This window comes from Drosophila novamexicana, unplaced genomic scaffold (assembly GCF_003285875.2).
Source record: "Drosophila novamexicana strain 15010-1031.04,08,12 unplaced genomic scaffold, DnovRS2.1 tig00004560-arrow-pilon, whole genome shotgun sequence".
In the NCBI taxonomy this organism is placed as follows: Eukaryota; Metazoa; Arthropoda; class Insecta; order Diptera; family Drosophilidae; genus Drosophila; species Drosophila novamexicana.
Window position 1 is genome coordinate 2,772,314 of NW_020825054.1, and position 24,102 is coordinate 2,796,415.

The 24,102-nt window shown below is 36.1% G+C and overlaps 2 protein-coding genes across 3 annotated transcripts in view; both read right to left on the reverse strand.

Moving 5' to 3' along the window:
• The window catches only part of LOC115770948 (furin-like protease 1), a 188,260-nt gene that overhangs the window by 74,027 nt on the left and 90,131 nt on the right, over positions 1–24,102 (reverse strand). The gene's annotated exons all lie outside the window — the stretch shown is intronic.
• Positions 1,747–2,512, reverse strand: LOC115770951 (proteasome subunit beta type-3-like). The gene has a single exon (XM_030716412.1). The coding sequence runs from the start codon at positions 2,426–2,428 to the stop codon at positions 1,802–1,804; it is 627 nt and encodes a 208-aa protein (XP_030572272.1). The 5' UTR covers positions 2,429–2,512; the 3' UTR covers positions 1,747–1,801.

A 24,102-nucleotide genomic window follows, 5' to 3' on the forward strand; every position in this document is an offset into this window, starting at 1 on the left:
ACTAAAAGTTAAAAAATTTCAATTAAATTTGATTTTTACATTTTTCGTAGAAACAAACTTCAAAGCAAAAGGTCTGCGGCTTGCCTTTGGACAAGGCGTTTCAGGTATTTATCAGATGTATGATATATTTCTCTAGTTAATATGTTAGCAGATTAAAAGAAAGTATTTACACATAAACAGTGGCAGTATAAATCCAAAGCCGAGCGACTTATTTGCCGGGACACCTACACTTAGACAGGCCGCTTACCCCATTTTATCCAGTTTCCTTACTAACCAACTAACATATCATTTAGTTAGCAGAAGCTTTAAGCACATAGTTGGCCAAAGGACAGTTCGCGAGACAAATGAGAAAAAATAAGTGCCTGCCAATGACACATTCAATTTGTTAACAAATATTTTTTTACAAAAGATGCCTGTGTCAAGACCCTCGGACAAATCTCGGCTCATTAGCAGGCAACTTATGACCCACAAATGATATGCGACATGGTACTCAGAAAAAGAAGAGCTCAAGGCGTATTTGATGACAATTGTGGGCAGTGAGTTGGGCAGAATATTTTTTCTTTGGAATTGGCTACCATTTAGCTAGCAGGCCAAATCCCATTGATTGCCAACCAGGCCAAACAGTTGTTGACATTGCAAATGAGGCGCCGAAATTGGCCAACTAGCTTTTGACTAATGCCACTGTGCGAAAAGTGCCCATGACTGATGATGGCCTAGAGGCTAAACAGCTAACAGCCAACGGCCAGAGCATTGATTGTCATATTTCGACGGGAATTGTGATCGGGTAGGACGATTTCTGGGTATGCAGTCAGCGCGTAATTAAAGCCATGTGGACAACGGAAATGGCTAGCTCAGCCAGCACCACCCTCAAGGCCAGGGCATCATCAGCCGAACGGATATTGTGGTGTGCGACGTTTGGACATGGTAATCAATAGTCAAGCGGATAGGAAATTCAATTTTCATGCGACAATAGAGGCATTCAATATGCGCGGGGGGATGAGCCCGAGATACGAGTGGCTGACAAAATATTTGACAATTTTCCTGCTCAAGTACCATTGTCAGAAATGTTTAACAAACGAATGTTTTTTTTATATACATTTTTTAAGAAATAAGCACATATATAATATTCGAGAATTTTACGGATCCTGCCAAAAATGTATTGTTAAATAAAGTTTTCAGTTAAGAAAGACTCCAGGTACAAGTCGTAATCCTTAGATCTCATTCGAGATCCTTAATGTTGTCAGTGTTGAATAACGAATCTGCTTCAGTTTAAAACAAAATGTAAATTGTGGCTTGGCTATCGATAGAAAGTAAATACAGACGGAATATGCTACAGCTATTCTCTTCGAAATATACTACTGAACCGCCAACCTATATTTATCGAGCTTGGGACACATATGCATTTGAATAGATATGGTTATATATAGTAAAAAAAAAAAAAAAAAAAAAACAGTGTAAGTGGATGCGAGTGTATATCTTATTCAAACAGCAGTAGGTTTATATGCATAGGAAACCGAGTCGTTTGAAATAAAAGCAGTTATTGGCCGCTCTTAGTTCCAAGGTATTTGCCAATTCGGTACAGTTATGTCGTCATTAGCCTGCGACAACAAGTGTTTTAGTCAACTCTGATCCTCCTTGAGCTTGGGAGCACATGGAGCTTAGATGGGTTTAATTTCTGCCAAGCGCGTTGCTAGTAGAATACTATAATAGTGTTTACTTAAGAGATTCCTTTACAAATTTGAAATACATCACCTGAAACCTTTATTTATATTACAATCTATAAAGCCTTTCAATTCAGCAACTAATCTTTACGCGTTCTGATTAAACGCTCAGTTATCTTATCCTTCTCAAGAATAAATATGCTAGAGCCCCAACCACTGACCGCATCACGATTAAAGGATCCCAGCATTGCCTGTGCAATCGTCTTAAAAAGTTCAGTTGCATTTAGATTCGGGCTCCAAACGCTCTCGCACATGCCTATCAATTGATCCGAACAGGTGCCAGTAGCAACAAAATCATTTGTGACATTGGCACAGCCAATTAGATCCATGCAGCAAATATAGGGCTCGAGGGTTTCGGGATCCAGGCCGGCAATAACGGGCTCAACAAAGAATGGGCCAAATCGATGCTCATAAAGCAAATGGGAGAGTAGTTCCGTCAAGACTTTCGGCGACACTTCACGACCCTCATTGATCTCATAAACATTCTTGCGATACATCAGACGATTGTAGACAGTCATAATATCCGTCTGCAGGCCAGTCAAACCCAAATACAAACGTGGCGATAAATGGAAAACCTTCTGACAATCCTCGCCAGCGGTGTGCGACTGCAGGCCAAATCGACGATCCGTGGCAATGGCAATACAATCCTTGCCCTGCATGGCAATTACACAGCCCCCATTATATGTAACCTTATTAGAAGTAGTCATTTAGCTTGAATTGGAGAAAGAACTATATATGTACTACAATAATCCTTGTAGAGTAGTTCTGTGTGTGTGAAAAGTTTGTGATGAAACGATTGATTTCCAGACGAGCTCATAAAAGTTTAAGTTCTTTTCATAGATTGCTTAGATTTCTGGCGATGAAGAATGCCTGATTGAGTGGCCGCATTGCAATTATGTACCCCATAAACTCGTGAAACAAATTTTTCTGCTAAATTCTGGCCAGAATATAAAGTTTCGAGCATTGCAAAAAGAGTTCCTTTAAAAGAAAAAAAGCAACAGAGTCATTAAAAACTTGTACGAAAAGTTTTTTTCGGCATACTTAAAGTTCTAATTCCACTGCACTCTTATCAGCTGTATTGCACATGAATGCATATACCAACACCAGCACACACACACTCACACCTACACGTTTACCTACAAGCAGATTGCATCACATGCCCCTTTTGTGCGGCAACTTCCGCATTGAAGTCAACCCCTTTGCCTCCGACTTCCTGACAGGACTTCCATGACTTTTGCCTCGTACAGCTCTCGTCTGGTAAACTTTGACTTTGACTGACGGCATTTGTCAGCGGCAGACACAAAGTAATCATTACTTGGCGCGCATTACGTCTGCACTTGCATTATAGGAACGCAGCGGGCGCACTAAGCGTATACTTTATATTAAGAAAATAAGTGCCTGTCAGCGTAGTTGGCGCCCAACGTGGGCCAGTTACCCACAACACACGCTCGACAGAACCTCACATGCCAACGAAAAGTGCAAAACGGTGTCAAAGTCAACGACATAAACATCATCAGCGACAACAACATTTTGTTCATCAAGGCGCATGAGTGGGTGTGGAAAGACGGGCAACTGCAGCTGGCGATGAAGTCGTCCCGTCTGCAACACTCCAAGTGTAAAGTGTTGCAACGCCAACTTGACAACTTGAGACAAATTGAGATGTTGTTTTTTACACTTCTGCATGCAAACGAGAGGAGAATTGATGCGGTCCTCGACCGACTGACTCGTATAAAGCAAATAAGGTGCATCACAGCTGCATTCTAAGTAGTTTCATGTGTAACTGGCGTGTGCTGAGATGTAGGTCAATCTAGTATACATATATATATCTTGTCGGATATTTATAGAATAGTTCCACTTTAGGCTTATAAGTGCCGTCCTTGAAGAGAGAGTAAGATTTTATTAGAAATTTATTGAGAATCCAAACAAAATTAACATATAGCTCTGATAAGTTATTTAGAATGGAATCCACTAAACAGATTCCAGATCGTTTACACTTTTCTTGCTTTTATGATGATGATTTTCGACAGAACAAAAATGAAGCACACAAAAATCTGATTATTTCATTAAGCTTAAAGACAATAATCATTTTAGAAATATTTTTAAACTTCAAATAATTTGTTCAAAGCAACCAAACTTTTGAAAACATTTTTATATTAAAATAAAAACATTTGCTAAAAATTAATATTTGGAAATTCCGACGATAGAATGAATATAAGAAAAGGGAAACTCAAAAAGAATGCAATAAAACAACTTTTTCACATTGAAATTATTTGAGTTATAATTGCCTAAAATGAGATTAGCACTAAATATAATTTTAACCTTTTCCAAGAAGTTTGTGCACATGGTGGTTTGAGAATTGGAAGACTTAACCATTCACAATCAAGCGCCTCATCAATCGAGCCTGACCAAAATGCACAACACAAAACTCAATTCCAACAGCCGCAAACGGAACTCGAAGAACTGGCCACGAGAGAGAATAAAAAAGAAGTTAAAGCAACACATAACACAGTAGCAAACGAAAAAGAAGGAAAGTTGAAGAAGGAGGTGCTGAGAAGCTGTGTTTTAGGCTCTAGGCTGCAGGCAGCTTTGGATTAACAGTCGGGCACTTGGCTGCTTGAGCTGCCGTTGTGGTTGGCAAGAGCCGCAGAAAGAAACTACATTGCTGGATTTGTGGAGCCCAATGTAAAATCGAGAATGGAGCCGCCTTAGGGCTTGGGCGCTACAATCCTCTTCTGCTCCCATTGAGCTCTACACTTTGAAAACCGATGCCAAAACACATTAAGCCCGATGGCTTTGAAGCCGCTTGCAGCGGCAGTTAGCAACTTGAAAAGGCTACAAAAGTCAAAAGCCAGCGTTTGCACGGCAGAAGTGCTAGGAAAGTGGAAAATAGTAGGGGCGTGGCACGCCTTTTGTTGACGCGTCTGTTGTGTTGGTTTTACGCGTATGTGCCTCCCTCAACTCCAACTTTTATGCCTGCTTTCCTTGCTTAATGATAGTGGCCACAAAGCCAAATATGCCGCTTTCTAACGCTCTGTTGCCAGCCTTCCCTCTTCTTCGTCTGCCGCTGGCACTGAGCAAACCCGTAATCGCGGCTGCAACTGGAGCACAAAGTCAAAAACAAATGGGCTTGGTTAAAGCCCGCAGTAAAGCGCCGGATTTTTCTTCTTTTTTCTCCTTCAATGTAATGCTGTACAAATGATTACGAACTTAAAAAGTGTTAGAAGAGCAGGACCAAGTATGTTAAAAAGGAGCCGTTTCTAAGCAAAGTGTCAGCGCAGCAAGAGAAGCAAATACGAGAACAAACCGATAGTTCCTCGAGGTACCCTGTAGCATGTGTGTGTGGAAATGTGAGTATCGACAAAATTGGTGCTGCATTTGACAATTTGAAGTGGTGCAAATGTACTTAGTAATGTAAGGAACTGAATATCCGCATAATAAACTTTCAAATGTTATATCTTCATAAATAGGACGACTTAAAATTTAATTCTTATTCTTTCCTTTTAAGGGAAACTTTATGAAACCTCGTGAAGCGTCCCTATTATTATTAACATGACTGTTAGTTCAATGTATTCACATATTTGTTTAATAATTTTGAATAATACTTGTCAACTTTTATTTTTGTAAGAGCCATGTGCATGCCATCTAACAAAAGCTGTTGCACACATTTGTGAATGACTGTAAAAATCCAACGCAGCTTAGTATGAGTTAAAAATCATTTTGAGCTAAATGAAGTTAAATAAATAAAATAAATAAATGGCATGGATTTCAGAGAAAGAGAATAGCTCTTACGGAAAATAAAATGCCACAAAATATAAAAAAAAAATAAGAAAAATATCGCTTCAAGAAACCTATAAAAATACTCTTAAGTCTTGGCACTGAATGTTATTGAGCTTTTTTTTATTGATTCACCTTTAGACAGATCTATTAGTTATGTCAAAAGAGTTAAATAATTCATCCCGCATTCTGTGATTAAGACTCTGTCTTAATGCAAAGTGCATTAAGGATTTAATGCCTTATACAAATGGCCAGCACAAATTTAATTATCTGGCTTTGCTTGAATGCCGCAGTATTCAAACATAAGACGTGTAATGAAAATACCTGAATATATTTATATAGATATATGTATGTGTTTACATATCTGTCCGTATATATGTGTGCTATCATAAGGCATCTCGAGTATTTCATTAAAATGAATATTTCTTGCCTGCAGCAAATTTTCTTGTTAATAAGTAAACACGAATGCGCGATTTAAGTGAAACCCAAAAAATTAACCATCGAAAAAAAGAGAAATAAAGGAGAATATAATTACAATGGCAACGAATGGAAAGCCAGAAAAGTGTGTGGGGATAACCGGAAAATATGCAATGCGAACTTCCATTACATTGTCTGGCGTCCCATAATTGATTTTCCACGGTCAGGCACAGAGTAAACGCATACCCTACATACCCTGTTTTACATGTGAACACAGCGGGAAAGAAAAGCCATGTGAGAAGGAGATGGATGCAGGCATTTGCTGGACCCTTTATCTCTGCATTCATTTGCGAAATTAACTGCAAACGTTGCCAGCAAATGGCGGCTGAAATGAATCCTTCTTCTATTCAGTGCCTTGAATAACGCTAAATGCAAGCATCTTCAGCTCCGACAAAGGCCTGAAGTATGCAAGGCCTTACAAATTTTTGCCTAAACAAAGGTAGCGCTCAACAACAAAAACAGCGGACTCAAGTGCTGCCTGCAAAGAGCCTCTCGAGGCCCACAGCTCAACTGAAGTTCAACTTGCTGCTCATACACAACGCAGCATAATTATTTCTTCACTTTCCTCTCTGTTTTTTTTTTTTTTTTTTTTTTTTTTTTTTTTTTTTTTTTTTTTTTTTTTTTTTTTTTTTTTTTTTTTTTTTTTTTTTTTTGCTCTAAGATTAAATGCCAAATACCAAGGCTGGGATAGCTGAAAAAGTAAACAGATTAGCGAATACTCTAAATGAAATACTTGAAAAATAAGGTTTAAGGTCTTTTCTTACAGCTTTAAAACATTCGAAGAAATGCGTGTTTAAAGGTATCTTAAAAGTTAAAAAATAGATTATTACTGTTGAAGTTTTTGGTACCTTAACATAAATAATATCTTAATATAAAACATCTGTAAACATATTTTTATAAAATTATTTGTGATGAGTCATTCAATAGACTAAGTGGACACTAAGCTAAAATATCCGAAAATTCCACCCGCATGTGTGAAAAATTGATGGAAAAAGGTACTATTATTAACTTATTAACTTGAACCCAATTTACGTCAATCTTAATATAATGCTATTGAGACGCCCTCAAAAACGAAGTGATCTGACAAAGTAAGCCACGAAAGTTCATTAGAAACTTAATAAGGAAATGTGTAGGCGGGTAATTCAAAGTTTTCCTACAAAATGTTTTTAGTTCAAAATTATATGACTTATTTAACTAATAGGTGTTTCACATACGCTGCTAGGATAGAATGAGTTTAAACACATGTTCGTAGAAACACGATTAGTTAAGTGTTCGCCTATTATGAATACTCCACTTCTATAGACGAAATATACTGAATATATTTTTAATTCATTTATAATTCACTTTCCCAACATACACAAGTGAAATTTAAATCTAAAGGCTAGGCATAAGCGAGTAAGCAAAACGCATAAAAAAGTTATGAAGCCACGCCTTTCATAAGGTAAAATGGACTGCTGCGGGCAACTTAGTGGCAGGATAAGGCGACAGCATTTTCTCCTTCCCTTCTTTATCCTGTTGAGGCTGATAAAGATGCAAGTTGCAAGCTAAGAGCTGAGTGGAAGGAAGCGAGTGAGATAGATAGGAAACAATGAGTTGGTTGCAGGTGACGCATTATGGCACTTAAATGCTCGGAATGGTGGGTCTATGCGGCTCTGCAGTTGACATCTTAATGACTTTGAAGGGGCTGCATTAGCACTAACAATAAAAATTAAAATGTTGCTCTTTACAGTAAAATTGTTGTCAGGCTTGTCACAAACAAACACACAGACGCACATATTTCTAAAGCAAATACACACCACACAGAGTTTGAGTTTCATGTGGCTAAATCACAAATTTTATGGCACACATTTTTTGCCATTAGTTATTTTTTCAGGTGCGCGCCACAAAAATGCAAATCAACAACATAGTATGCGTACATTTTCTGCCAATGCCAGCAACAGCATTAACATCAGCATCTACAAACAAAAAACAGCAGCAAAAGTTGCGCATCAATTACCAAAGCAAAAACTAAACTTGCACAAGTGAACATAGAAACAAAGTATGCGGCGGAGTAGTACTCTGTAATTTGCATAAGCTTATCAATAATATAACATTTACTATGATAATAAAAATTAAAATTTAAATGGACTAATAATGTAAAATAGAGCGGTTGGCCACTGCGATACGATCGGATGGTAAATAAATAAGTTGCACACAAACGTTTTTGCGATTTTTCCATACTTGCGGTAAGAATATCCCTTAGCCCCGTCTTAACGTGCACCTTCATCGCATAAGGTAACTTCAGTGAAAATTCCAGCTTCCTAGCTCTTACGGTTTGGGCTGTGCGTTGACCTCCAATCAGTCAGTCAATAAATCAGTCAGTCAGGATAAGCAGTAGAGATATATGCCTATTTTTTCCTATTTTAAAATATATGATTTATATATAAATCTGTACAGATTTCATTTTTTACTTTAAGTCCTAAGAGAAATGATATTGTTACGCAAGCCACGATCGATTCGTATTTCAACGAATTTTACAGGGTATATTCACAACTGCGCGATAGTTGCGCATAGTTATTAGTATGCACACAGCGTAGAGCATACTTGTTCGGGGTGACCGCCAGTTTGTTAAAATGTATGTGTGTCTATTCATCGGTTGCCTTTGCTTCTCTCTTTCACTCACGATTTTTATGCTTGTGTGGCAATTTACACCTCGTACCCACTTTTTTATGGCGCCACTTGTCGCAGTTTCAATTAAACTTGGCGCCAAATTGTATGCAACGATTTTTTACCATTCCCCTGCTCCGAATAGCTTTCAGCAGTCGCAGCTTTTTCAGCGATTAATTTTTCATTATTATGCCAAGTGACATCGCCAAATGAGAACAACGTCAGCAACTATGGGATGCTACACATGATCCGAAATGTATGCAATACCCATGCGGCACATGTGCATTTTAAAGGCGAATTCTTAGAGGTTTCATGAAATATGCATTGACATGGTTTCAATTGAGTAAATTTTTAACCTTAAACTTTCGGCTTTAAAATTATCTTCTTCATTTTACTAAGAACATCAAAAACTTTTTTGGTAAATATAATTTACGAATGACAAATGGTAAAAAATATATGTCTTTGTCAGTAAAAATTGACAAAAAAAAATTTTACAAATGTACGGCTTTTCATCAAATCAAAAGCTAAAAATCTTAACTAAGTTATTTATTGTTAAAATGTTATTGTATCAAAATTGATTTAATAAATGGTTTATTATGAGTTTAATTGAGATCTTTGTGTGTTGGCACTAAGCAATAAATTCAATTCAATAAATAAATGGAAGTTAAAATAAAATGCTTAAATTGTGAATAATTTAATTTACAGTGTTTAAAAAAAAAAAAATTACACAATTTGTAATAGTTTCGATTTGTTTTGTGGTTTTAAAGCGCTTTCTATCGTCAACAAAAACATACCACATACAAATTGGACAAAAAGTTTGCTACGTCGACATGCTTGCAAGTTTTTCCAAACATCAATAAAAATTTAAACGAAAAGCCAAAAGCCCCTGTAAACTTGGTGCCACAACACAACACACACGCACAGTGACACAGCCTAGGTGAGTGCTTGTGTGTAATTTAAACAATTAAAAAGTTAGGCGCGCTGGTAACACTGTTTATTTCATAGTTCAGTTCGCAGTTGTTGATGTTGCAACAAAGTTTTCTTGTTGTTTCTGCTATTTGCATGAAAAATTGTTGGTTGTTGCAACCTGTTTGGTGATGGCAACAACAAAAGTTGCCGCCGTGTTTGCTTTTTGACAACACGAACTCGCTTGTGTTGTTGCATGAACTCAGTTGCAGTTTTGTCGCAATGTTAAGCTGTTAATGAGTTGCTTTTCTGCAACCCCCTTCCAGTACGTTAAGCTCCTCTCTGCCAGTCTACTGCCAGCTTAGCTCGGTGCTTCTTTTAGCTTTTTAGCTCTCATATTTGCACACAGCTTCATGAGCAGAAGCAACATCACCCCCATGCTGATGTCCTTACTGCTTACTGCTGAAGCAGCACAATGTGAAATGCCCTCCACTCCAACACCCCCTTTCAACCCACTCCACACACGCGATGCACTTTGGCTTGTTCGAGTGAGCAGCTTAGCATCGCCATGCTGCATGCGCCTCTTACCACATTACAGCGCTTGTTACAACAACCTCACCATGCTCCCGTGTACAGTGAAACCTCATGCATATGCAAATCAAGAAATTGTGTTGCATTCGTTTTAAGTGGATAAAACTGCACTAATCAACAAAATTTTTGAATAGCAAAACACAAAAATTCCTCTCTGTTCCAATTTAACTGGCAGGTTTTACATGCATTGGACGCACACAGTTTTTAATTATTTTTCTACGATTAAAATCTCTCGTTTACTTTTTTAATTCCGCTCTTTTTTCCTACACATTTTTTCTGAATGACTTTCGTTGCGCAATTTGCAATTTACGCTGACATTGGAAACACTAATTTTCAGTTATTAGTGAAATGTCAAAACAAATAGTTCGAATTTTCCCAGCCAGCTGCTTTTTCCTTCATTTTCCCAGCATGTATGTGTATGTGTGTGTGTGTGGGAATTTGAATTGTTGAATTGCGTTGAACGGGAAAATTGTTTGAATGTTTATTCAAATTGAAATTTTAAATAACTCCAGATAGATTTTTGCATTCGTTTAAAATCAAAAAGTAAATTATAGAGGGTAACTTCTTTTAACTCCTTTAGAACAAATATGAAACACAGATGTATTTACAAATAAATAAATCAAATAGTTAGTTAAATAGAAATCTTGAATTGCAGCACGTGCTACTGAGCAGGGAAAATGTGATTAGACTGTGAAATAAAAAAGAGCTGATTAATAAGAGTGTTATTTAATACAAATATTAAATATAATATATGTAATATTAATAATGATAATAATAATAATAATGATAATAATAGGGACATTTATAATAATAACGTTGATTATAATAAAAGTAATAAGAACAGCAAAAAAGTTTTAAGCATACATCTAAGAGCGCGCGAAACGTCGATATAAGTACAACAAACAATATCATATACATATTACAAATATAAAATATTTATGTTTCCGTTATAAATTCTCAAAAAAGTATATATATGAAATATTCAGCCATTTGTCACTGCGTTTAGCAAAACAACAAAAGTCATTCCCAATAAAAAAGTCACCAAAATACTTGAAGAGGGGGGAAAGAAACTCAGATTTTTGCACGATTACGTGCACACAATAACAAAGCAGATTATATAAAGGAGCATGCACTCAGCACCCAAAAGTATGCAACAAAATGTGGCAGTCACACACACACAAAGATGGAATGGTAAGAGCTGCAAATGCAGCAAAGCTTTAAGTGCACGAATGAAACAAATTGATATGCAAATGTGCGGCAGGCACAAGAAGGAAAAAAGAAGAGAAAATAGAAGGTAATAATAAAATAGAGTAAGCGACAGGCGGTGCAACAAAGCGACCAACGGCTTTGTGCAGGGAAATGGGCGGCTGGGGGCAAAGCACGCTAGGCAAAAGCTGCTTGGATAAGCGACTTGTACTTCCGCTTGGCTATTGTACGCCTCGCGCAGCAACAGACTGACAGCTGCAAGTGACAGCCAGCCGGGCAAATCAGTTTCATAATGTTTCCGGTACAGTTGTTCACAAAATAAAAAAAAATATTAATAGAAATGTGTATATGTACATATACTATATGCATATTACGTATACGACGCGCAGCCAATAATTTTACAACAGTTTATGGCTATCCCCAATAGCAGAAAATGCATTTTAAAAATTTGGATAAATATAACATTACAAAAATTAGCTTGTTGAATATGCTCGACTAGAATACGCCCTGTCAAGTAAGTAAAGTTAGTACAGTTGACTTTAGTTTGGTATATATTTAATACATATATTTTGGTATATAATTGTATTGTCTATTATAATATAGTAATTTGGCATATTCTGTGTTATAATAACTTCTACAACTTCTGCATCTTATTAACCGATACCTTTAACAACATTTCTCAACATATAATTAATATGACAGAATATAAGTACATAACACATGGTAAATATTATTCGCTAATGATCGATTTCAGGTGCAAAACTAAAAGTCCTTAACAAGCTTTATACGTATATCCGAAAACCAAACAGCCGTACTTGGTGCTAATAGCTTATATAGTATATATATTAGGCCAGTTAAAACATGGTTTTTCCTGCTGCTTATGTCTACAGGGTATTTTATAGAAAAGCCCTTGAAAGCGTAGTAATTCAAAGAATTTGTTTTTGCCAGAATGTAAAAAAGAAAAAAACAGCAAAGTTTTGCACGGAATTCAATTTGACGTAACTTTCTCGCTGGCTTTTTCTATCAACATCATCTGGCAGACTTTTTAGTATGCATTTGTGTGCGGCAAAAGTTTGCCCATTGATTGAAATACGAAAGCAGCACAGAAACACACACACAAATTTTCATATATATATCTAATATTCTTGGGGTGTGCAAATTCAGTTGATGAACTAATGAGCGGACGCCAAAGGCCTCAAAAGGCTACGAAAAAACAAAAACAGTTGTATTTGAGACTCGCAAAAGTTAAAACAGCCATTATGATAACTTAAAATGCGTTTCCAGTTTGGTCAGCTGGTAAATGTTGCGCACGTTTTTTGTGGTCAAGAAATGAAAAATTTCTTTGTTGCAACCCAACTTGTCAAAGCAATATTTTCTGACGCTGAATTATATATGTTTGTAACTTACCCTATGGTAAGTTGACATTTTGATTTGTGAGCTACAAAGACTTTTTTCGTATGGGTTATGAATATATTCCTGATTTTAAAGCAACTCGTAGCAAATGAATTATAAGTTTAAAACCAGCGCAAAATGTAATTTACATGGGGTAAGTAACACAAACAAAAAAAATAAATAAAATTCGATCCTGTTCTTAAAAAGATTGAGCTGAGTTGTACAAGTGATTCGGAAGCATATCCTTTAAACAGTTTTTGACAAAAAGTAGATATTTTTGTATATATCTGTGACATGAAATAGGTTTAAACAAGAGTAATCAAAAATCAAAATAGCTAATAAATGAAGTTTAATAAAATATATTAGTAACCTGACACTTATCAATAACATTTCACTTCATTAGCTTTCATCGTTCTCACCTTCATATCCTTTTTCCTATCACTTTCGTTATCCCCGTCTTATTTGCTAACCACTTTTTGTTTGACCAATCGAACGAATATCTTAAGCGCATCACTCGATAAATTCCAACTCCAAATCACTCGCACTAGGTTTTAGAAATAATACTAAGAATACTAGGAGAATATTTTTGGGTTATCTAACCGCAATGAACGATTTGAGCACTTGAAGCAAAGAAACGACTCAAAAACGACGTCAATGATGCGTAGATGGCATCAAACGCAAAAAATTACACTCAAACGATTTGGACACTCGAAAATGCACAAAAGCAATCAAATGATGAGAAAGGGGAATAAAAGACGAAATTTAACGCAACGAATTGGGTACACAAGCGCCAAAAAGAACACAACTTGTGTAAAAATACCGAGTCTACAGGACGCAACTCTACAAGGAGACACAACGGAGAAGATGATGATGACGTTGTGCACGAAAATAAAGACATGGCCAGAGCGGATCAAGCGTTTTGCTCTTTTCGTTTTGAATGGCCTGCCATTCAGCATCATGACTTAATAAATATGTGGACAGGTTGGCCAGGTGTTAGCAAGAGAAAGGCCTTTGCGCTTCGATGCCTACGAAATCGACAAAAGTTGAAAATTCGTATGGCCTTTTGTTCATAGCCCCCTTTCAACTGATTGATGTTTCTGATTGAATGAAACTCTGGCTGGCAGCACGAACAAAAGACTGTGGTCTATGGGCGACTGCCAGCTGAGCAGGTCCGCGAAATATCCACTTTCCGTTTTGTTTTTTTTTAACACGCACGCGGCAATATCAATAAAAAGCTCTACATTGCCACTTGGGAACCCTTATCTGACTGATTTCCGAGTGCTCTACACTCTGGCAACCCATCCACGTTTCAATTTAAACAGTTTGCCGGCATGCACAAACATGTCTGCGGCGCCGCCGCCATTTTTTATTTGCCATTAAAAAGACAAAAGAAAACATGTCTGCCGGCACCGAGTGCTATGGCAATAATGGCGAAATATGTTCGAAATATGTTTCTAATTGCCACCGCACGAATGTGCGGCAAAAGAAACAACTTTTTCCATTTTCATTTGCGAGAAGACGTGCTTTGATTTTTAGCAGAAACTGTGCAAAATAGAGAATGAGAATGTAATCAAATTTTTTCCAATGCTATGCATATCGATGATCCAAGGGACGGCAAGAGAAATGAAAATGATATCCCAGATGGAATAAATTATTAAATTATGATTGGGTTATGTCTCCTTTGGGCTAGTTAAGTTTGTGGTGATATTCCATTTGCCTTATGTTTTACGATTTGTTTTGTACCAGTAATGAAAGTAAATAACTTTAAGATAACATAGATAACATATTTAACATACAGATATTCTTATTTGTGTGTTTTTCGAGCTGCGTCTAGGTATCTGTTTATTTGACTGTCGACTGACCTTGGTTGGGCACTGAAACGCATCATTATTTGCCTTACTTGAATCAGACCAGATCAGATAAGGGGAAACATTAAATATTCTCTAAAGATTCAATTTAAGAAAATCGTTTTTAAATACGTAAAAATGTATATAAGTAATAATTAAATATTTAACAATATTTAGTAATACTTAAACAGAATTTAAAAGCACATAAAACGAAACTACCACAAGCAGCTCTCGAACATCTGCGTACAGGTCGACAAACAGAAACCAATTGAAGAGTGGAAATCTACTCGAGAGTTAATATAATAATCTGCAAAAATAGTAAATAACAAGAGATAGAAAAGGAAATCTCATAAAATTATTCAAATAAACCAACAAATGCGCGGCATAAATAAAGCGACTGTCAATAGATTCGCATTGGGAAAGCTTACGACTATGCTAAGCCTCAAGAACTAGAGGACCTACCGCAGCAGGCATCAAGGAACTCAGGCAAGGACATTGCGCATACGCCGTGTGCTGTACAATCAATTACTTGCAAAGCTTTCATTTAGCCACGCCCCCAACATTTAGAGGCATAACATTTGTCGCTTGAAGAATGAGTATTGACTTGCTGAGACTTTTTTTCTTCCTTTATTTCTTATTTTATGTTGATTACTTAGCTGATGTTTTGTCATTGCATTTGACTTTGAGCAGCCTACGCTAATTAAAATGTTAAATGTTCTCGTTGATTTATATTGCCATATCATCTGAATGTAGAGATAGTAAAGAGAGTCTTAGATTATACTCGTTTGCATTACATAGTGCTGAGCTGTCAGGCTTTTAATGTATGCCTTTCGTTGCATACCCTGCACAACATAAGTATTTTAAGCCAGTTAAACCAGTCTGCAGATACTTCAAATAAAAGTTAGAGGCAAATGGGGCGATAATCAAACAATAAATATATTGTTATCTTTTTTAATGGGCAACATAACAAATGGACAATATAACATCGATAATTTCAGACAGCAAAACGTATCTGGCACAATATTTTTATACATGGTAACTGTAAGCCCAAGTGGTTCCTAGTCTTTGCCTAACCTTTGCTTTGCCTGTAGGGTCCTTTTTTAGAGTTTATCTCCCCTTTTGACTTGGTCTTTGTATTGACGTTTGTCTCTCTTTGTTTACGAGTAATTCGGCTGAGCTTGATGTGTTTGGGTGTGTATTTATCTGTGTGTGGATTTCCACTCGATTAATTAAACGCTTGAGGTTTGCTTTTATGTCGTATTCAGTTTTAATTTTGTGCTTTTTGGCTTATGTGTCGGTTCCCCTTACTCAGTTTTCGTTTGTCTTTTTTCCATTTGTTTGGCGTGCGTTCAATTGAAATTTTATTAATATCGACTTCTGAATTACTTACTTTCGAATTTGTTGTCTGCTTTTCAGAACAGTTCAATTATGAATTCTTAATAATATCGCGCTTAAATGACCTGAAATATTACCACAACCCCAAAATGATTAACTACAATAACAGATGCCGCCAGGAGACACTCCGAATATATCATGCTTCCGTTGCGAAAAACAATACACAAAAATAATATCCTGAGTGGCACAGCAAAAATCATTTTAAATAAGGCATGAAAACGCATTAAAGGCGACTCCTTACCACAACGCATACTCAATCATAAAAAAAAAATGCGACATACTCCCCAATCACTACCAGGCGGCCCTCCAGCTGGATATACAATCTTCACACACTTTACACAACAAAAATGTCACCTCACATTATTTATTTTTCCTCTTGCCTGGGCACATTAAATACAACTTGTTTATTGTATTCGACCGGAAAAAATGTTATAAAATGCGAAAACAAAAGTGTAAATATAATGGAACTGATTCTGAAAGGCATCACATAACAAAAACTTAAAGAAATTAAGGTAAAATGGCAAATAATATGCAATCGAAAAGTTGGTATACTTTCTTTGGAAATATTTTATAATAATAATAACAATAACAAGACTAATTACGTTAAAAATATCAAGCAAGAGCTAAAATATTTCTAAAGTAACTTTCTACTGATATAGAGAAATGTATGCCATTGCATTCCGAAATATACAAAACTTTTAGAAAAAGAAGGAGGCACAAATGAGATGCGTTATTATCTGCCAGATCAGCTGGTTCAATGATCAAACTAAAACATTTTGATAAGTATTGGGAGAAGATTGAGGCGAAAACGCATTGTAGAACACTTTGAATTGGCCGCCGTAGAAAGTGCTACAACGAAAGGGACGCGAGACTCGGGTTCACATACATATATTCACATACAATCACACACACGCAGACGCATAAAATGATAAGCAGCCGCAGGGTGGACGGCGACGACGTCGTTGTCTGTCTGCCACGCAAATAAAAATTACGCATACGCCTCATATGCTGCCTTAAGCTTTGTGTGTGCGTGTGTGTTTGTGCTTGTTTGCAGCTTTATGTGTTTGTGGCGCAGGGTGCTTAAAGTTATATATATATATATATATATATATATATATATATATATATATATATATATATATATATATATATATGTGTGTACGCGTTAGCATATTTGCATACATATTTGCGATAATACACACACAAGAAATTCTATCAAGCTAAATTGTTTTTTAAAATGTTGCATGCCGGCAGCTGCTTTGACAAGAAATAAAAACAAAAGAAATTTACGGTTAGGTAATAAAAATGCAATGCAATTCCAATATACGCGCAAATGTAATAAAGGGGTGGGGCAAGCTCAAAGTTTTGCAGTGCACCATGTACTAAGCTTTGCGCGGCTCGTGACAAGCATAATAAACAAATTTGACTGGAAATGACGATAAAGATTGTGCAGATGCTTATGGATTTATTTAGGCCAACCAACGGATCTGCAAAGACATAAAAAAGTGGGTGCGATGCTTAAACGATAAACTGCTATGTGCAGCTAGAAGGAATAATTTAAGACTAAGGGCCATACAATTTGTATTTGATTTTATACTTAATTTTCTTGCAGGCATATCAGACAGATTTCATTTTGCATGCAAATTCTTTAATAATAACAAATCAGTTTGTTCAACTATTTACAAAAACACGTAGAGTCTCTTGAAATAAAAGTTGTAAAATTTTGAATTGTTTTATTTAATTATTATTTGCACTGCAAAGATATCGGTTATTTAAGTTAAATGCCTTTATATTTGCATGATAATCACTCTTTAAGTGCCATCAATAAACATGTGGTTTTCGATAATTGTAAGCCACACGCGCAGCTGCCTTTGACTGCATCGAAGACTAATGAAATTAACGCCAATTTACAATGGAACATTTTATCCGGTGCTTGTAACAGCGGCGCCAAATGGAATCGATTGCTGGTACATGCTTTAACCAAGGGGCTAGGGAATATTGGATTTCTCACACAAATACTAATTAATCAGCTTGATATTAATTAAACAACCGCAATTCGTAAATGAGCGCTGAGAAAACTGTGTATGGGGAAGCTGTGTCAAACTGTGGAATATTGTGGGAAAACAGTTTTCGCTGCATCATTAATCCGTATTCCCAGGACCTATTGACCACGTTCGACCAGTGGCTTTAATTGCTGTGAATGCAATTTAAAGCTGCCACACGAAAATGTTTAACCAAAGTTCAGGCAATGATATTTATGGAATGATATCAACGATAATTTGATCAACAATGGGTATGTGTCGGTATGTGTGGGTGTCTTTTGATGTTGCCACAAAATGAAGTTTTTATAATTTACAACCTCATTGTCGATATTGTTATGGCTATCACAGGGCGCCAGTGTAGCCTGTTATTAAACATAAACGAGAAAACATGGATATCTTCGGAACGCCGAAGACTTAATGCTCTTGTGGTCATTTACCTTGGAAGATATGTGAGAATAATGAAGCTTCTAAATACTTTCGACAAATCATTTCTATGTCAGCTATCTGAGTGGTCCGATCCGGCCGATTCTGACATATGTACTACCTGAAAGACAAAGATTGAGATATGCAAAGTTTCAAGATGATATCCTTAAAATCGAGAGACTAGTTTGCATGACATTAACAACTCGGCTGTTAATGCCGATCTAAGATATATGTATATACTTTATGGCGTCGGAGATATCTCCTTTTATACGTTACACATTTCATGACAACATTATAATACCCTCTACAAGGGTATACAAAATTTAATAAAAACAGTATGTCATTACACCACACACAACACGCATACATACTCACACACACATACATACGCGCACCCACTCATAAGCTTCCACATTAAGCGGCAGGCAGTTAATGTTCTCGGCGCAAATATTTTAACGAGGTCATTCAAAGTTTTGCGCAGCTTCATCGCGATCCAGTTTGGGATGGAGAGTTTTTATAAGCACAAATATGGTTGGAGCGCGGCTTGTCAGAGCCCATTCAAGTTTATCAGTGCATTGAGCATATGCAGCTCAGCTCATAAATGTTTATAGAGCAAACAGTTGGCAGTTGAGCTAAGCAGATACAAGAATATGTATGTATGCTTTTATCGAGTTTGCACAGATCCGTTTTCATTTTAATTTAATTTAAAGTGTCGCACTGCATAACATCCACAGAAGGTAGTTGTTACATCCATTAATATCGATTCTTGATTATCCCTATGGAAACTTCTACAGCACTAAATAATATTAATATGTATTGTTGTGAGAGTTCAAGTACAAATTTAAAATGGAAATCAATCTATGTATAAAATCGATTTAATCGAAAACATGGTAATTTTTATGGTTGAATCATTTTTTGATAACTTACACTCGTAGACATTTAAATAACTAACAGTTAACAATTTACAACTAGATTATTAAATTATTACATTTTAATTATGAAACCTAAAACGGTAAGAAATAATAAATTGTGGAAACGTCTCTCTGTGAAAATCTTTTTTTCCGGGACCGGTGGCAACATCAAAGTGATTTTAAAAAGTAAATAACAAATTGACTTCGAATGAATAATGAAATTAATAAGCACCGGACGTTTAAATTTCATCATCATTTTCTATTTGTCTTTCGTAAATCGATGAAGTTCCACGTAGCGCTTATTGGGTTATAATGAAAATTTAATTTTCTTTATCTGACATTTTATCTGGTCTGTTTAGATATTGAAACATCGACCTAAGTGTTCTCACACCTCAATTAAAATTATCAAGACCAGCCTGTTTCAATATGTTTTCTACAACAAGCATATGAAACCAAATACATGTTTTGTGCAAATTTCTCGGCCACTTAAATAAAGTAATTATGAGATGAAAAGGTGATATGAAATATTTGACCAAATATATCAATTTAGTTTGCATCAACATATTAATAGAAACATAAGCAAAATCATTTCATTTTGTTTACACATACGTACAACTTATGCTCAAGTTAACAAAATTCTCATTTATGTTGATTAATTTATCGCTGTTGCAGAGACAAAATCAATAAGTAGAAGTAGACCCCAACTACTATCTATAACTACCGTCGGTCTGCTGCTTTTGCTTTTTCTCAGAGCCATCGCTTAATTAGACTGTATCGTGCCAGGTGACTGCTTCAGAAATATAACTATTTAGCAGTATCTGCCACTCAGAAATGCCAATGCTTAAGTAATAGAATGCTTATTGTGAGAGTGCTCTTTAAGAGATGACTTTTAGCTATTTCAATTTTTAAAATTTATTTTTATTAAAAAAAACTGTTATTTTCTATATTTAGGTAGGTATATAAGGTCTCTTCCACTGTTTTTATACCCTGAACCCATTAAAAATGGGTATAAGGGTATATTGTATTTGTGCAACATACAAATGTATGTAACAGGCAGAAGGAAGCATTTCAAGAACATCTTTATTCTATTATACATATATGTGAGCCCTAATTATTTAACAGAAATGTGTATAGTTCAAAAGCAAATATTATAGCCGGCTTATTTGGCCGAGAGGTTAGAAAATAACAACAATTTCTGGTCTATAGTCTTTGGTTCAATATTTGTAAGGTGCGCACTTGGGGAAATTGTTGGCACAATGAGGGTCACACACAAGGATCTCCCATTCAAATGTACTAAAAATGTCAACGATGCAAATTGGAAAACGTAGAGTATACTCTGACCTATGTGTTTGTGTGTGGGAGTGGGAGTGTGGTTTTGTGTGCGTGTGTGGGTGTGTCTAGTAGGAGGAAATACTGCACATATGCAAATGAAATGTGAAACTGATAAATTTTCAATTAAATTGCTGCTTGTTACACAAGAACCAAGTCAAGTGGCAATGGAAATTGCTGGGCAAAGGGGGTTCTCAACCAGGCAACATAGGTTCATCAGATCTTTCAATTACGAAATTAAATTTTTGAAGCAGCAAGCCCAGAAAAGTAATGCAAAAAGGAAATTAAATGTTTCAAGGGTTGCCCAACACAGTTCGACCGTTTTTGTTTTTTTTTTTGTTAGACTCAGAAATTGGATAGACGCTTGAGTAAATGCACAAACACGCCCACGCATTCATACCAAAGCAGGGTATTATGTAAATTATAACGCATGCTTTCGAGCGTGCGTCAATAAATACGAAATAAAACATAAGAGACACATTTTAATAATAAAAAAAAAACGTTTTTATAATATAATGTTATTTACTTATAAATGAAAAGAGAAAATAATAAATTAAATTTGATATATGGACAAAACAGCGTAATAAATTTAAAAACCTTTAAATAAAACAGTGAAGTTCCGAAATCTTCCTCACAAATGTACATTTAATTCTTAAAAGTTTTCTTTAGCTAAAACATTCTAAGCTTGATAAAAATATTTATTTATTAAATACAATTCTAAGAGAATATACAAACCCAATCTACAAACGCAGTTAACGCCAACTAAGAAAGTCTCATCATATAATAAATATCTTGTTATTATAAATTGCCTTTTCTCAACTTCAAAAAAGAAATCACTTCTGTTGGATTCATTAAAAACACATATTTTCCTCTTAAGATTACAAAATATATATTCAGTCTTAATCTCGTAATATGCTTGCCGACACTGCCGACACCAACTGCGCTTCCAACTCCGCTACTTAATCAAAACAAAAAAAAAACTATTATTGTTAAAGTTTGCTTTTTTATTAAGAAAAATTGGAGAGCCAAATTTAATAATTTTCTTGCTTGTTAGACCGACGCTGAGATATATCTCATACATTATTTTTTCCCATTTGCGGATCGAATTTGCCAAGAACCCATCAAAGGGTCTGTTATCTTTGTAGAAGATTCACATGCTGCTCTGTCAAATAGCAAACGAGACGCAGCGAGGAACTGACACAGAACTGAAATTGTTCTTCCGCAATAATATAACAGCGCTTGTTAATGGTAATGCTTATGTTAACGTGTGTGAATGGCAATGTTTCATGGACTGAGTGATGTGCTTATGAATGTATATATTCTGCTATGACAAAACGAGTATCAATTTAATACATAAGAATGTACAAATTAACAGCTTAAGTCCTAATCAGAACACAAATATTTTTGATAGCATCCCCGATACGATTGATTTGCTCTTTTTTCCAGCTAATTTGGTCAGTGTCGTTATTAAGAGTCTACAACAAAGAAGGAAGAAGTAGAGGAAATAATACTCTCAATTAAAAAAAAAAATCAAAAATAAACTATAATTTTTTAAAATATAAGTAAAGTAAAATATAAAAGTAAAGAAATTTGTACATGTCAAAATTAAGGGAAAAAAGGGTCGAGCCAGTCAAATACTTTATATTAAAATAAATCAATTATTTAAAATAACTACGATGATATAGTAATAAAATCATTTGAATAAAATGGTCAGCCTAAAAGTAGGCCTCAGGAATTACGCATGGCCAAAATGTATATTAAACTGTCAAGTAGCCCACAGACTGCCTCCTTGTCAATCAACTCTAATTGTTAAATACATAATAAGCCAACATTTTGATAGTTGGGTTTGCCACAAAAATACCAAAACTCATTGTACCTTTCGCCCCGAAGCGGATTGTGCGTAATATTAGAAAATTTAATCAACGTATGGAAATTGAGCCGCAATTAAAAAAAAGGAGTGGTGGGCATCAGCAACAGTTGGTTCGTTGCAAAAGGGGGGCAGCAATGGACTGACCTTTTTATGCAAATTGCAGCGCAGCACCTTTTACACCCTTGGTGACATAAGAGACGAGATGAATGGGGCAGAGGGGTGCAAGCAGAGGGTAGTTGGAGAAGCCTCTCTCGGACAGCAACAATTAAATTGGCAATTGTTTGTTGTCTGCGGTGGTTGTTGGCTCAATTTAAGCTCGCACAGCTGTGACCAGCAACATGACCAGCGCTTAAATGGATATCTATTCATACGGCACCATTCAAAGCGGCATGCCACCCGCTATAAGCCCTCTAACACCATGCCCCACCCCCAGAAACAGTACAACCTCCCAATAGGCTATCAATGGCACAGCAAGAGCGCACATCAATTTATGCGGGGTCGCGTCAAAATTGTGGGCGTTCTTTTGAGAGGGGATATGTGGGGTGGTCTAGAGCTCGTAGTACGTGTGGTGCCAGGCCATACGCCGCTTGGTGTGTGTTGGGGTGTGTGTAGGTATGTGTAGATATGCTGTTTTTGCTAGGTTTTGGAGCATTATGTAACCATAGTTTAAATCAATTAAATAAGCAGAACAATTTGTACAACCGCTGAGAACAGCTATAAAACTGTGGGCGAGATCAAAAAGTTAACATGCACTTAAACTCTGCTGTTTGAGAGCTGAATAACATATTTGAGAGATGGATAAATTTAACATATTAAATACGAGACGTATGGATGTCTTCTTTCCTCTTTCACTTTCCCCTCTCATTGATTATGGAATGGGAACAGGTTAAAAGTAACCAATTTGGCATATAGCTCTTCACACATTGAACATAAATCAAATTACCTTCGTTCAAAATCAAATGAGTAAAAATTGCAAGTGAAACGAAGGCCACAATTGTAGGAGCGTTGCCTCTTTGAGAAAATACGCATATTCCATGGCACAAGAAGATCTACTATGCGTGTGAGAATGTGATTATATGTACATATTTATAGGAGGAAGCTAGAATGCTTGTAAATGTAGCTTGGTCCCGGCTCCAGGGTATCGGGCCACTCCCAACTAGAGAACTCTTAATTGTTAAGTCTGCAGCTCTTTTATAAATAAGTACAAATGTTTATAAAAAATAGTTCAGGGATGCCAAGTATCATCTGGTAGGGCACAACAGACAGGCACACTCGTATTAAAGTCTTACTCTCACTAAATAACTTCAATCACAATTATATCCCAACTCTGAAATAAAAATATATCGAGTCTATTGTTAAATGCAAATCTACCAGCTCCAAACTATGTCCCAAACCAATTTGGAGTCTTCAAGAAAGAGTTCTTAAAAGTTTCTAAATATTTCAAAAGACTAGCCAGTTGAGTTTCAAATTCCATCTCAATTCAAATGCGAAGTTGATTAGCCTTTCAAAGCACTTTAAGTTTAACCTGGTACGCTACGCACACAAACACACAAGCAAAAATTTGCATCGGTA

Coding starts and splice junctions, on each gene's coding strand:
- LOC115770951 (XM_030716412.1), bottom strand. CDS start 2,428: ATGACTACTTCTAATAAGGTTACATATAATGGGGGCTGTGTAATTGCC.